Source organism: Gymnogyps californianus, chromosome 10, assembly GCF_018139145.2.
Source record: "Gymnogyps californianus isolate 813 chromosome 10, ASM1813914v2, whole genome shotgun sequence".
Taxonomy (NCBI): Eukaryota; Metazoa; Chordata; class Aves; order Accipitriformes; family Cathartidae; genus Gymnogyps; species Gymnogyps californianus.
The window spans coordinates 18,693,018-18,706,727 of record NC_059480.1 but is presented as its reverse complement, the minus strand read 5'-3'; the positions used below and the strand labels follow the sequence as shown (position 1 = coordinate 18,706,727).

At 42.9% G+C, this 13,710-nt stretch overlaps 1 protein-coding gene across 1 annotated transcript; it reads left to right on the top strand.

Annotated features, from left to right (window-relative positions):
* The first annotated feature begins 383 nt into the window (after positions 1-383).
* Positions 384-13,428, top strand: LOC127020040 (cytochrome P450 2J6-like). Its single transcript, XM_050902457.1, has 9 exons — positions 384-554; positions 1,407-1,569; positions 2,721-2,870; positions 3,958-4,118; positions 6,078-6,254; positions 8,756-8,897; positions 10,612-10,799; positions 11,992-12,133; positions 13,250-13,428. The coding sequence occupies exons 1-9, from the start codon at positions 384-386 to the stop codon at positions 13,426-13,428; spliced, it is 1,473 nt and encodes a 490-aa protein (XP_050758414.1).
* Positions 13,429-13,710: the final 282 nt, after the last annotated feature.

Below are 13,710 nucleotides of genomic sequence, written 5' to 3'. Positions count from 1 at the left end.
CAACAAGGGCTCTCACCTGGTGTCATTCCAACCCAGATCTCCCAATCTGGAACCAGCAGTTCCCTAACACAAGCTTCAGGACAAATACCTTGAGTACAAGCGATTCCACATTTTCATACTGTGGCTTGCTGTAACCAGCTAGGTCCAGGATCAGGTATGCTTTGGATCAGGGATCAGCTTGATGTATCTCAGTATGGGAAATGTATGGGGTGCAGGAAAAGGGCAGGCAGCGATAAAGAGGGAGGGACAGAGGGAGGGAAAGGAACCGAGACTTTACAGAACTCAGTCTGCAGAGAGAACTGGTGGAACAAGAAGGAAGATCACCTTTTCCAAGCTCCAGTCCCTTCTTTTTGATAGAGACAAGCTGATAAATCAGCTCTGAAATGCTGACAATAAGCCAAGCTTTTGTAGTCCTGATCGTTTTTTTGTTAATTGTTGAGTTTTTCAAACTGCAAAAGGCATGCAAGCAATTCCCTCCTGGACCAACTCCTCTCCCATTGCTTGGAAACTTGGTGCACCTGAACTTTCAGTTTCATCGGGATCTTCTGATGGAGGTATTTCTTTTAAGATGCTCTTAATTGGTTAATTTTAGTCACAGCTTGAGACAGTGTGCACAGATCACCGAGTGCAGTGCAGACTCAGACAGGCAGCGATGTTGTAAGAGGGAAAGGAAAGCCAGTATCTAAAGAATTATAAGGAGAAGCGAGTGACTAGTGTGATCAATTGGATGTAATTCTGGTGGCACCTTAGACACTGTCTACCACCTCTTTGTGTCATTGTGGGTGTGTTGGAGCAGAGTCCCATTCTTGGACAAAGTTTTTTCCACAAATGATTGAATTTCCTCTGTCATACACCTGTCCCTGCCTGGATACCTCTGCTGTCTCCAATGGTCAGTGCTCTCCTCAGAACTGTGAGGAAAGCCTGGACGCAGCTGCAGCCCACTGGCACTTCATGGCTGCTGACTAGTTTCTGGCTCCACCTCCTGTCCTGGAGCACACAGATGGAGCAGGTTTAATCAGTTGGTTTCCTTTTGCAAAGGAAGGGCTAGCTGGAGGCATAGAGCCCCAGAGAGGTGCAGAGTGTGGCCGTTCAATTAACGAGGTACAAATGTTGGGGTTGGATGTGATGCAACATAAAAGACAAGGTTTTCTTTATTTTGGTGCAGTGTTGCTGCAGCCTGTGCTTTGAAAAGAGAATCCCTTTCCCCAGGGTAAATAAAATTGGCTGCTGAAAGCCTCGTTCTCAGAAAAACAACAGTCTCTTTCTGCTTCTAGCTATATTTATATTCATGGGGATGATGTTCTCAGCACAAAACTGGCCATCGGGCCGGTGAATAGCAGGTGCAGTGTCTGTTTGAGGTGTATGGGGTTTCATCTGTTCTTTTCTGGCACCTTTTCCACTTCCAGCTGGCAAAAACTTATGGTAACATATATACTTTGTGGTTCGCGTGGGCCCCAGTGATCATACTGAATGGATATCAAGCAGTGAAGGATGGCATGACTACGCACCCTGAAGATGTTTCTGGGCGGATGGTGTCACCTTTCTTCAGAGCAATGGCCAAAGGAAAAGGTGAGATTTTCCTGCCATAAATAGCGCACTGGAATGTTGACTTGGCAAACTACTTTGCCTTGTTAGACCCTCTACCCTCCCGTCCAGAGTGCTCTTCCATTAGATACTGTCCAAGTCCTCCATTAGCTCTTGAGAATGACTTACTATTTGCCGTGATGCCTTTTGTACTGAGCTTTCTCAAGCCTGGGAAACACTCCAAATCAGGTTGTTTCTAGATGACCTTTTTGCTGTGTTCAAGATGTATGTGATCCCAGCCCAGAACTCGGCAATTTTGCCCTTCTCTCAGAATAATCCAATTTGCTGCACATGATTTTGCTGTATGGTACATGAATGCAAAGCTTGTTTATGTGTTTGGTGACTGTATATATTATGGTTGCCAAACACCTTCCACCACAAGCAAGGGACCTATAACACCCTCCTTCAGAAGTCTCATTGCTGTGTTTGCAGCCACTCTTAAACGTTTGGTGAATATCCTTTGGTTGTGAGAGTGCCTCTGACGCACGAAAACCGACTTCTCCTTAGTGTATTTCAGCAGTTTGCAGTCTTTTCTTTTTCTTCCCCTGCATTTGCTGTGCCAAAGCAAACACAGATTGTTTAGAGCTAGGTAAAGCATCACCATCGCAGCAGCAGTTCAGGGCTCTTCAGGTAACCACTAGTACAATTTAACAATCAGTGGAGTGGTCTCCCTTCCAGAGGAGAAACAGGGCCCGAATGTCACTTATCCTTCACCTTCATCACCTCAACCTACAAGCATCACGTTAATTGATCTATATCTCCATAAACATACCCTGGCCCTGTACACCACTCTGTAGAAATTCATCCAGTTATTCCTGCCTTGAGCATGATCACTCGAGTATGGCGAAAGCAGATCTTCTAAAAAGGCATCTTAAGTTTTGGGTTTGTTTTTTTTTAAGACATCAAGAAATGGAGCAGTCAGCAAATCCTTAGATTAACTACAATCAATATTAAGAACTTGTGGTCTAGTTATAGTTTGGGTATGTTTGGCTATGATTTCTGGTTACTGATAATTTCACCTAAAGATACTTGTATCACAGTATATTCCCTGATTTACTCCATGTATTTTATAATATATTTTTAAATGAATCATTCATGTCTATGGCAAATATTAATATGCCAGGGAATACCCTCAGGTATTATACTGGCAAGTGGTCGCTCCTGGAAGCAGCAGAGACGCTTTGGTATAATGACTCTACGCAATCTGGGAATGGGGAAAAAAGGCCTGGAGTATCGAGTGCAAGAGGAGGCCTCTCACCTGGTGGGGTTCTTTGTGAACCTAAAAGGTATCTATCTGCTAAGAAATCAGACACTTTTCAGTCCTCGATCCATATCTTCAGTATGCAAACTTACCTACCCCTTTCTAGGGTCGGGGTAGGTCCAGAGTGGTGTATCCAAACTTGCCAAAGTCCAGAGAGCAGATAGAGCATAGTATCACAAGTGGGAATTTCTTTCTTAAAAAGCTGTTCATAAACCTAATGAAGTTGGGAACTTCTGAAATTCCACCTCCATGGGCTTGCCATTTGAGTATGATATGATTGTACAATGATACGATGTCACTGAACTGCACAGCCAAGCCATTCTCAGACTGCCTACAGCAGGTAACTACAGAGTATTGCAGAGCTTCATCATTTCTCTAAATTTCAATGCCATGAGGTGCCATGAGGTAAACGGGACATCTTAGTGTCTGTCTGGCTAAGTCACTATTGGCAAGAGAATCAAAGAAAGTAGGAGGTGGGAGGGAACTTCAGTGGATTATCAGGTTCATCCTAGAGTCCAAGCCAGGATCATTTCTATCCAAATCATTTCTGATGGATGTCTGTCCCATAACTTTAAAAAAATCGTCAGACAGAGATATGATGATTTACTGTTCACAGCTGAGACTGTAATAATTTTATTACTTATACTTTGCAGTTCCTCTCCATCTATTCTGCTTCTTAAACCTTCCAAGTTCCTTCAGTCTTTCCTCCAAAGTAGTTTTTTACATTTTTGAACATGTCTGTCACTGTCTTCTCTTAGCTCATCTCCAGTGACGTTTCTTCCTTCTCACATTCTGACCTGTCATCTTCCACACAACTGAGGACAGCAGATTTGATGATATCCTCTAAAGGATCTCAGTTGTACAACGTTATTTCACAGGAAGCGCTACGAGATTGTTTTAGAGCTATGAGGAAACAGTTTAACAGTGTCTTTTGCTCTAAAGACTATGTTTTATTTTCATGAATACATATTAATGCCACATCTCTATCCCCATTCATGCCCTAGCTGGATAAAGAGACCATTTTATGTAACCTCTAATAACATCTTGTCCTATCTGTATAAGGAACACCTGAAGAAAACATTGAGAGTGAATACCAGTTACTGTGTTTGCAGGAAGACCTGTGGATCCTTCTTTCCCTCTTTTCCATTCTATTTCAAATGTAATTTGTGCTCTGGTTTTTGGATATCACTTCTCTGATGAGGACAAAACCTTCCATGAACTGATCAATGCCACGGAGAATTTATTCAGATTTGCAGGAAGCTTTGTTCATCGCGTGAGTAAATAATATGCTATTTTTTTTCTGAAATAGGTAGAAAATGAAAGTGCAGGTACAAAAATGGGTCTTCACTAAATACAGAGCAACTGGCAAATGCAAACTGGGAGCTAAGAGGTGTCCTTGGGGGCCTTATGACTGCCTCCTTGGTTTTGAGGCCATTTTTAAGAACTGTCTTGTTTCTTTGCAAGTTTAGGGGACATCTCTTTGTTGACTCCTGGCTTTAAGTCTTTCAGCATTTCTGAGACTGTTAACAGAAACCTTTAAACTTAATTTGAGACTGGATTTTGTAATAAATTTGAACTCTGCAGTGCTGCTCCTCCCACCTCTATTTACTTCTCTCCTCCAAAAATGGGTATCATTGAATTCACTGTTCTGCTTTTTACTACTCCGCAAATTGTATGCTGACAATTTTCTTTTTTTTTCCTCCCTCACAAATAATAAAATATTCATTATGAATCTTTCCATTACTTCATTATAGGTCGCAATTCACACATTACAAAAACAACACATACATTCTCTGACAGTCTCACAATTGAAGTTCTGTCAGAGATTTTTTGGTAGCTACCTCCCACAACGTACCATAAAGGCCAACTTTGCACTTGAAGGGTCTTGAAGTGCACTTGACGTTTTCCCCATGAATCAGACTTTGTGGTTTAGACCCTTAAAGAGGGACAAGCTGGGTGTAATGGGGACTGTGGATGGCACAGCAAATTCCATTGACATTTGAGTTTTATAGGAAAAGGCAAACTAAAATGCTGATGTGGTAGTAAACCTTTTCAACAGATCTATCATATGAAGGTAGCACTATACAACTTTCCCATAGTAAAAAATAGAAAAATAGATTAAATTTGTGGATGATCAAAGCCAGGAGACCTTAACAATACAGAGGAGGTTCAGGATATCCTGCTGCAAGAGCTTGTAAGCACTGTGGATTGGAGTTGTAAGAATGGAACAAATTGTAATAGTACAAAGTTAAATTACGAAACCTATTAGGAGTTAATGAGATTAATATCTGCTATGAGCTTAGAACATTCCAGTGCAAAGGTTAAGAGGAAAGGGACTGGCGCAAACTAGCAGATAATAGGATGAAAAAGGCAAACAGAATCTTAGAGTGTTTCCAGCACTATTTTCCCTTTAGATCCAGAGAAGTGTTCAAGTAGGTTCTGGGGTGTAATAGTCTGTGGGAGCTATTCTAGGGTCTTGGACACCTTATGTTGTGAGTCTGGAGTGGAACAAATGTAGAGAAGTGTTAATGGGATGACCTACAAACTATCACTTAAAATTAGAGAGACTTTGCTTGTTAGGCCTGAAAGAACAAAGAGAGGAGATAGAAATGCTGTTTGCTTGGCAGGGTGGAATGGCAGATGCTGCAAAGGCAGAACTATCCAAGCTAGAGGATGATACTTTGAGCTGACAAATGTGTGTATAAATACACTCAGCAGACTGAAGATGTAATTTTTGTAACCGTCAGAACAATTATTGGCCCTGTAGCAGTCACAAGGACTCTGACAGGGAAAATTAAATTAGCTCTTAGAGTGATATCCAGTCTACACTTTCCTTCTGTGAGCTCCACAAATTCCACCAGTTACTTGAGGCTGCAGACTTGTTAATCTTAGTAGCCACACAGTATCCAGAAAGAATGTCCTTACATTTTGAGTGTGTGGGAGCTAGGGTCTCCAACTGTGTAGGAGTAAGGTCTTCTGGTGATCTGCATTAGTCAAGTAAACTTACTGGCATGAGCAGAGTGTTGTCAGCACTGCCTTGACCCCCAGAAGTGTGTCAAAATTACTAGTAAAGTTTTCCCACATGATGGCAAAAATCTACCCAAAGTGATGCTGATTTGTTTATTCCACTATCAACATTTCCAGACAGGACAATGCAGCCTTTTGGTGTTTCTAAAAGCAGCTTTGTTACTGACAGATAATTCACACCACTTCTTGTGTGTCACTCCCGCAGCTGTACGAAATCTTTCCCTGGCTGTTGTGCCGTCTCCCTGGTCCTCATAAGAAAGCGTTATCTTGCTATGATGTCCTGAGTTCTTTTGCAAGGAAGGAGATCAGAAGACATGTGGAGAGAGGGATACCAGACGAACCACAGGATTTCATTGACTTTTACCTGGCTGAGATAGAGAAAGTAAGTGTTCGTTCTGTGTGATCACACATTTATGGAGTATAAGGCCAAATAGACCATTAAATCATCCAGTTTGGCCCCTTCTATCATAGTTTCTTACATTTCATAGGCTTCTTAATGTGAATACAGTAGCTTGGGACTTACTAACTTATGTCTCCCAGAAAGGCATCCAGTTTTATGTTTTGGTTACATGAACAAATTACCACAAAGTATGTTAGGGCGTGAACTCATGAGCTATCATCTGCTTTGCATAAATAACCACGTGTATACTTCAGTCCTGTAGTAAATATGAGACAGTTTATGCCTGTAGGTTCCATAACTTTGGTAGACCACCTCATCTTCTACAGCAGGGTACCTCATGTTTACAGCGGGATCAAATATGCATGCATAGATAATTCCCCTGAAATAGCTGACATGCTTCTTTGGGTTTCAGTGTGTGTCCTAACACTGGCTGTCCTTGTGCCACACAACTGTATGGTTCGTCCCTTCGGAGGGAACCTTTCGTCGAGGATCTTCCCTTTACTGGAAACTCTCTTTTGGTCCTGGTCTGAAGAGATTCTCCACTCTTTAAAGGATTCCCAGGCCATCCTGAAACCCCTTGGTATCATTCCTGCAGCATCAAAAAGAGAGTAGTCCTTCCACCTCCAGCCCAGTCCCTTTCAGCAGTTGCTCCTCAAGCAATCCCAGCCTACTTGATCGTTCGACCAACCTCGGAATAGGTATTTTATGCATCACACCTGTCAGCTTTCTTGGCAGATGGATGCTGTCATCAGTAAGTCCTAAATGGGATGCATTTGGAGGTCCCAAGCCTGTTCTCCCTATATTACCTCTAATTTCCCCACAGTTTGGGGCACGGTTTGCTTGGCACCTATATACAAATTGGAGGGCCTAGGAAACAATTTCACAAACAATGCCATAATAAGTTGTTAATCTTCTTCCCTGCCCAGGCTATTATTTTCCATAGCAGGAAGTGACTCATGAGCCAGAGAGGCTCTGCTAAGAGCACCAGAGTTTCTGCTTCAAACTTAGTCATTTTGGGATACTTTCAGGAGCTAAAAGAAGTGTCTCTTTCCTAGGGTAGATGAAGTTTATGTAGCTTCTACCTCTGGTCATAAGCTTTCACCTAGTCAGGCTGCCATGTTCTCACAGTGTTGGCTCATGGGCTCTGGAAGGAGCTGATACATCCTCTTGTACGTTATGTCTGAATAAGGATTACAAGATTTACTAAAATAAGCATTTTAGAGGCAAAGATGCAGCTTTCTCTGGTGTCAGGGGTGCAAGTTGTCACAATCTGTTTATTTTAAAATGTTTTTGCCTAATGTATTTTCTCTAATTGTTTTTATATTATACTCCCTTATTATAAGAAGAAAATACTTGGGTACCTCTCTCCCACCAGTTCACATCTATCCTGAACTGAGAGAAGAAATTACTCTCAAGATGTTCTGTTGAGATCCTTATATTCAGATAGGTTTTCCTTTGGTATTTGCCAGCACCATTTGATAGCATACTGGAGAGACCAAGACCTAATGCGTGACACATTGCGGCGCACTTGTTTAGAAGTACTGTCGTGGTTTAACCCCAGCCAGCAGCTAAGCACCATGCAGCCGCTTGCTCACTCCTCCCCTCCTCCCAATGGGATGGGGAGGAGAATCAGGGGGGGAAAAAAAAAAAAAAGGTAAAACTCGTGGGTTGGGATAAGAACAGTTTAATAACTAAAGTAAAATAAAATATAATACTAACAATAATAATAATAAAATGTAATGATAATAATTGTAATGAAAAGGAATATAACAAAAAAAAGAGAAAAAAAAAAAGAAAACCCAAGAAAAAAAACCCCAGTGATGCACAATGCAATTGCTTACTACCTGCTGACCGATGCCCGAGCAGCGATCCATCCCTCCCGGCCAACTACCCCCCCCCCCCCCCCCCCCCAGTTTATATACTGGGCATGACGTTCCATGGTATGGAATACCCCTTTGGCTAGTTCAGGTCAGCTGCCCCGGCCATGCTCCCTCCCAGCTTCTTGCACACCTGCTTGCTGGCAGAGCATGGGAAACTGAAAAGTCCTTGGCTTAAGATAAGCGCTACTTAGCAACAACTGAAACATCAGAGTGTTATCAACATTATTCTCACACTAAATCCAAACCACAGCACTGTACCAGCTACTAAGAAGAAAATTAACTCTGTCCCAGCCGAAATCAGGACAAGCACACTCTAGGCTAACTGCAAAACTTGTAGTGTGCTTTAAAGTTTTTGTGATTAAATCAACAGGCATAAAGTTACCTGTTTTTTAATGAAAGAATATTCCACCTCATGAAAAAGAGCAATGCAGACTTACCGTGTCCATTTGGGAAACTATTAATCTCTTAGTACTCATCAAAAACTGCAATTTTGAATATTCTTTGTGCACATGCCAGCTGAGGAAATAAGGACTCTCACACAGAAAACATACAGGATGACCTAACTTTTATGCTTTAACCTCAACTTTTTATCATCATCTACAGTCTAAAGATGGGGCCAAGCCCAAGTATGATGAAGACAATTTGGTGTGTGTTATAAATGATCTTTTCCTCGGTGGATCAGAGACCTCAAGCACAACACTGTACTGGGGACTGCTCTATATGGTAGTGAATCCAGACATCCAAGGTGAGAGGGATTCTTGCTGTGAAATGCTGTGGGTACTACAAATGTTAATGATAGCTGAATATAATGAATTGCAGGCACAAAAGCCACTTGTTGAGCCTGGCTCTCACTCTCTGAAACCACGAAGAATGGCAGCAGAGGAAAAAATCAGAGGCCCATCCTATGACCTGACCAAACCAGGTGGCTGAAGGCACTCGCAGCGTGACAGAAGTTAGCTCTTTGCAGTGACAAGTCAGTGAGGTGCTCTGTGTGGAGAGTTTGCAGGCTGACTGATGGCAGCAGGAACAGAGATCAGAGCTCGAATATGAGCCCTGTCTGCACCAGCCATCGTTCAGGTATGAGGAGTGCTAACACAGCTTTTCTGTGTTTACCACAGTCAGCCTACGCTCTCTTTCCCTCCTTGCTGAGCACACCAATACTCCTAACAACCCACTGGTTCCCTTACTGGACAAACCAGCTGGACAGATCTTGGCAGGTTATGAAGGGCTGCAGGTTGCCCTAAGGAAGGCCCATGGTCCTGGTAGAGACGGCTGCCTCTTCCTGTATCTTCCCTGTCAGGAAACAGGTAGAGAGATGCAAGATAATTTGCACAGTGCAAATCCGTATACTTCCTTGAAGAATGCAGTGACTCCTTTCTGTCTTTGCCGAGTGCTTCATGCACAAGGCTAGGCAGTGGGCATCCATGGGATATGGGTTGCTCAGGGATGGCCTCAAGGTTTCAGCAGAGCATATTCTGTGTGTAACCGGCCGATGGTTTTAGCATCTAGTCTTTAAATAATAGTAATGTTTGTCGCAGTTTGTTCACAAAGCAGCACACCAACCTTAGAGAAAACAAAACGTGAATGTGGAACACCTGCAAGGGATGGAAAGACTGTAGAAACAGAAAAAGAAGTTTAAGGGGAGGATTCTGGCTGCCTGATACGTAGAGGTGGTGTTTTCAGGCAAGAACTGCTGGCAGTACACGCAAACTGTCCATGTCTGAGTTAATATTGCAAAAGAGGTTGCTTATCTAATCAACATCAATTCCATGAATGCCTCTGTAGATCCAGGCTGAGTTTTCTCATCCACATCTATGTCAGGAAGAAAAAGGATATGGCCAGGGTTTAAGGAGGACTCGAGTACTCCTGGGCCTGGTGGCTCTTCCATCTGCTGTGCTTGAGAGCTGAAAGCAAGGGAGATATACCTGTATTCCACAGCCTCAGTAGGAGGCTGGAAAGGCTGTGTCATTGAGTGCATATTTGCGTCCAAGGTTTTAGGCTGATTCAGGTGTTGTTTGTTCATACGGTACGTTGCCGTACTTGGGCCAACTCTGTTCAACTCATCCCTTGCACTGGGAGTTAATATCAGAGACATTTATGTCAATTTTGCAAATGAGATTTAGATTTTGAGATAAGCTAAGCAATCCCTAAATACCTTCAAAACCTGGAGCTCAGTGACCCGCCCTACACCCACCAAGCTTTCTGTAAGATAAATGTCAGAGCTGGAATAAATACAGTATAGTCCTTGCTTATGATTCTGGACCACACTGTTGGGGTTTTTTTCCTGTTTATTTTTATTTTCATATATTAAACTCAAGCATTAAATCATATTAAATCACAGGTTATAGACTTAATGTACTATGTTGAAATAATACATTTTCTTGTTGCTCTAAGAAAAGAAACCAGTTAAAATATTTTATGCATTTTTCCCATCTGAAATGGTGAATATTTCTCCACAGAGAAAGTGCAGAAGGAGCTGGATGCTGTTCTGGGTCCTTCCCAGTTAATCTGCTATGAGGATCGGAGAAAACTGCCCTATACAAATGCTGTGGTTCATGAGATCCAACGCTTCAGCAACATTGTCTTTGTTGGCCTGCCCAGAGTGTGTGTGAGGGACACAACATTGCTAGGATTCCCCATCAAAAAGGTACAGAAACATTTTCTGCCTCTCTTCTTTCTTCAGCAGAGACACGTTTAGCTTTTATTCCAGTTTTGTAACCTGTTTTCCATCTATAAACTATTCTCCATATAACCCAGGAACGTGGTGCCTGGGGAAGGGTTACCATTTGTGGCTCCAGGAATGAAATAAGTCTCTCACTCAGCGTGTTGATGCTCAGACAGCGGATAAGACCCCTGCCCCTGCCACGGAAGCCTTGAGCTCCTGCCCTGCTGATCAACAGCGCAACTGCAGAGACAGCTCTGCTTGGCTGGGGATGGACTGAGAGGAAAAACTGGTTTACCAAAGCACTAGTTAAGACATCCCTGCCCAACTTGGCACTGCCAGCACTCCTGGGATGGAGGAAGACTTGTGAGAGGGTGGCTCAGAGCTCCACTGACTCCACGAGCTAAGGGACCCGCCTGAATCTGTAACAGCTGAGAGACTGTCAGCTACAGCTGACAGTGAGGGAGTTGCACCCAAATACTGCTTAAGACGTGTTCACAGCCAGTAAGGCATTTTTGAGAGTGACATAAACTATGCTGGGTGCCAGTTCTCACTGTAAAACACTAGCAAGAAACAGGAATTTGTTGCTTTTATTGCAAGAGAGATGGGAGAGGCCAGCACCATTACTGGCATCTGGGACTGGCCCCACCTAACTCATTTTGTGGTGAAGGTTTCACTCTGTTCTGTCCGCTTCTGACAGCCAGATAGTTAAGGTACACGAGCTAGTCTGCTGGGAACAACCAGTAAAGAAAAAGCCTGAAGTACTACTGCTAAAAGGGCTTAGAGGTTGTCGTCAATGAAGTATTGCAGTTATTTCTGGATGCATTTCTCTCTCTCTTAAGCCTGAAGGAGGTTTTCAACACTGGGACCTGAATATCAACAAAAGAGTCCTACTAGAAGTGTTATTAAGATTAGTAGTAAAAGTGGTCACAATGCAGTTGTACCAACATCATTAATGCTGTTAACACCCGCTGACATAGCTGCAGGGCTGAGAACCGGTAATTTCCAACTCAGAAAATAATCACAAACTCCAATTTTCTACGAAAATGGTCTTCTAACCACATCGTATCTGCTCATTACAAAGAAATGGCAACAAGTAGCAGTTTTATCTGCCAGGCAGAAACTGATGGGTGAAAGGGTAGTAGCTGGAACTGAATCAACAGTTTCTTCCTTGCAGGGCACCATCATTATGCCAAATATAGCATCTGTTCTGTATGACCCTGAGCAATGGGAGACACCTCGACAGTTCAACCCTGGCCATTTTCTGGATAAAGAAGGAAATTTTGTACCTCGAGAAGCCTTCTTACCGTTCTCAGCAGGTAAATGCACCGGCAGTTTGAAGCAACCCAACAGATTAGATGAAGAATACAGAAGTGTGAGACTATGGTATTTCTTCAGATAACATCTTCTATCTCCGCTGTTTGCTGCTTTTAAAGAACAGTACTGGCTTGTTTCTGCCAAGGGAGATGCTTCTGTGCTGTCAGACCCCAAACTGTTCTTAGGACACTGTAGTGGGAATCCCACTCAAACTCCTGAACCTCCTAGGCTTGTTGCAGGCTGCAATCATCCACAGGTTTTGTCTGTAGTATTCTTTATATGTACTTTTTTTTCCTGAGAAGCGACGTGTTTTGTGTGTAGTGGAGTTACTTGCAATCCCTTTTAAAGGAACAAGCTGAAAGAAAAGCAGAATGCATTCTGGTAAACAAAGGATTAAGTTCTTGCTTACAGAACTGAAAATCCAGTTGCAAAAGAAGGAAATAAGATAACAACGCACAGTTGGAGATCACACTTAGCAGTAAAGTTCCTACTCTGTTGTTTTTGTTTTAGTTACTCTTTGATATAGCAGACTAGTCACTTAGATGTCCATCCAGGAGTGGTTTCTTAATGCAAATAGCTTTTTCTTTCCTTTTATTTGTCTGCTAATCCAGAAATGTGAATGTAGTATTCACCTGTTTTGCTCATGCCATTGGTTCCAACGAGGAACCCTCGGAAACTAACAGTAGGCCTCTTGCTTTGCCTGTAAAGTGACCAAGCCTTTGTTCAATTGCAAATGCCATTGCTAAGTCATTTTGATCTGCTGACTTTAACTCACTAAGAAAGCATGTGCAAACAGCTAGCAGATTCTTTGTGTATGACCCTGAAGCTCAACATCTTCTGTAAAAGGAAAATAATTTTCTGCCAGGTCAAGCAAGGTCAAGAAAGAAATGCTGGTGGTACCTCAGGGATTTTCACTGGGATTTTCATTTGGTGTCTCCTAACCTATAACATTAGATGGGATCTTTCTGAGAAAGAACTCACAAAGTTTTAGTTCTGTGGCTTTCATGATCCTGGCCTTGAACAAAAAACCCCCTCTGCTCCTAACAAGAATGAAAAAAGTGATTATGAAACTGAAAAATTCCTAGATACTCACTGTCCTTCCCCTCTTCCTTCTGCAGGGCACCGTGTGTGTTTGGGGGAGCATCTAGCAAGGACTGAGCTCTTTATTTTCTTTGCCAGCCTGCTGCGGGCATTCACCTTCCGGCTCCCTGAGGGAGTGACGAAGATCAACACAGAGCCCGTTTTCGGGGGTACGCTGCAGCCCCACCCGTACAGGGTTTGTGCCATTCCACGCTAGGCTGCAGCACGTCACAGACCAGCATGAGACAGCTACCTTTACCTCAGTGAATTTCCTCTCAAATTTATAAACCTTCTTCTACTAGCCAGGATATTGATATTAGTCTAGCCCAGGGCTAGAAAGCGGATGGAAGCCAAGACCCAGACTACCAGTACTTCTGGTCTGGTCTTTGTGAAAGTCCCAGATATTCTCGCAAGGTTCTTAACCATTTTCTCTTCCTGGAGAGCACTTGAAGCAAGATGCTATGGTTCCCAGCTGAAGCCAACATGCTGTGTCTCCTTG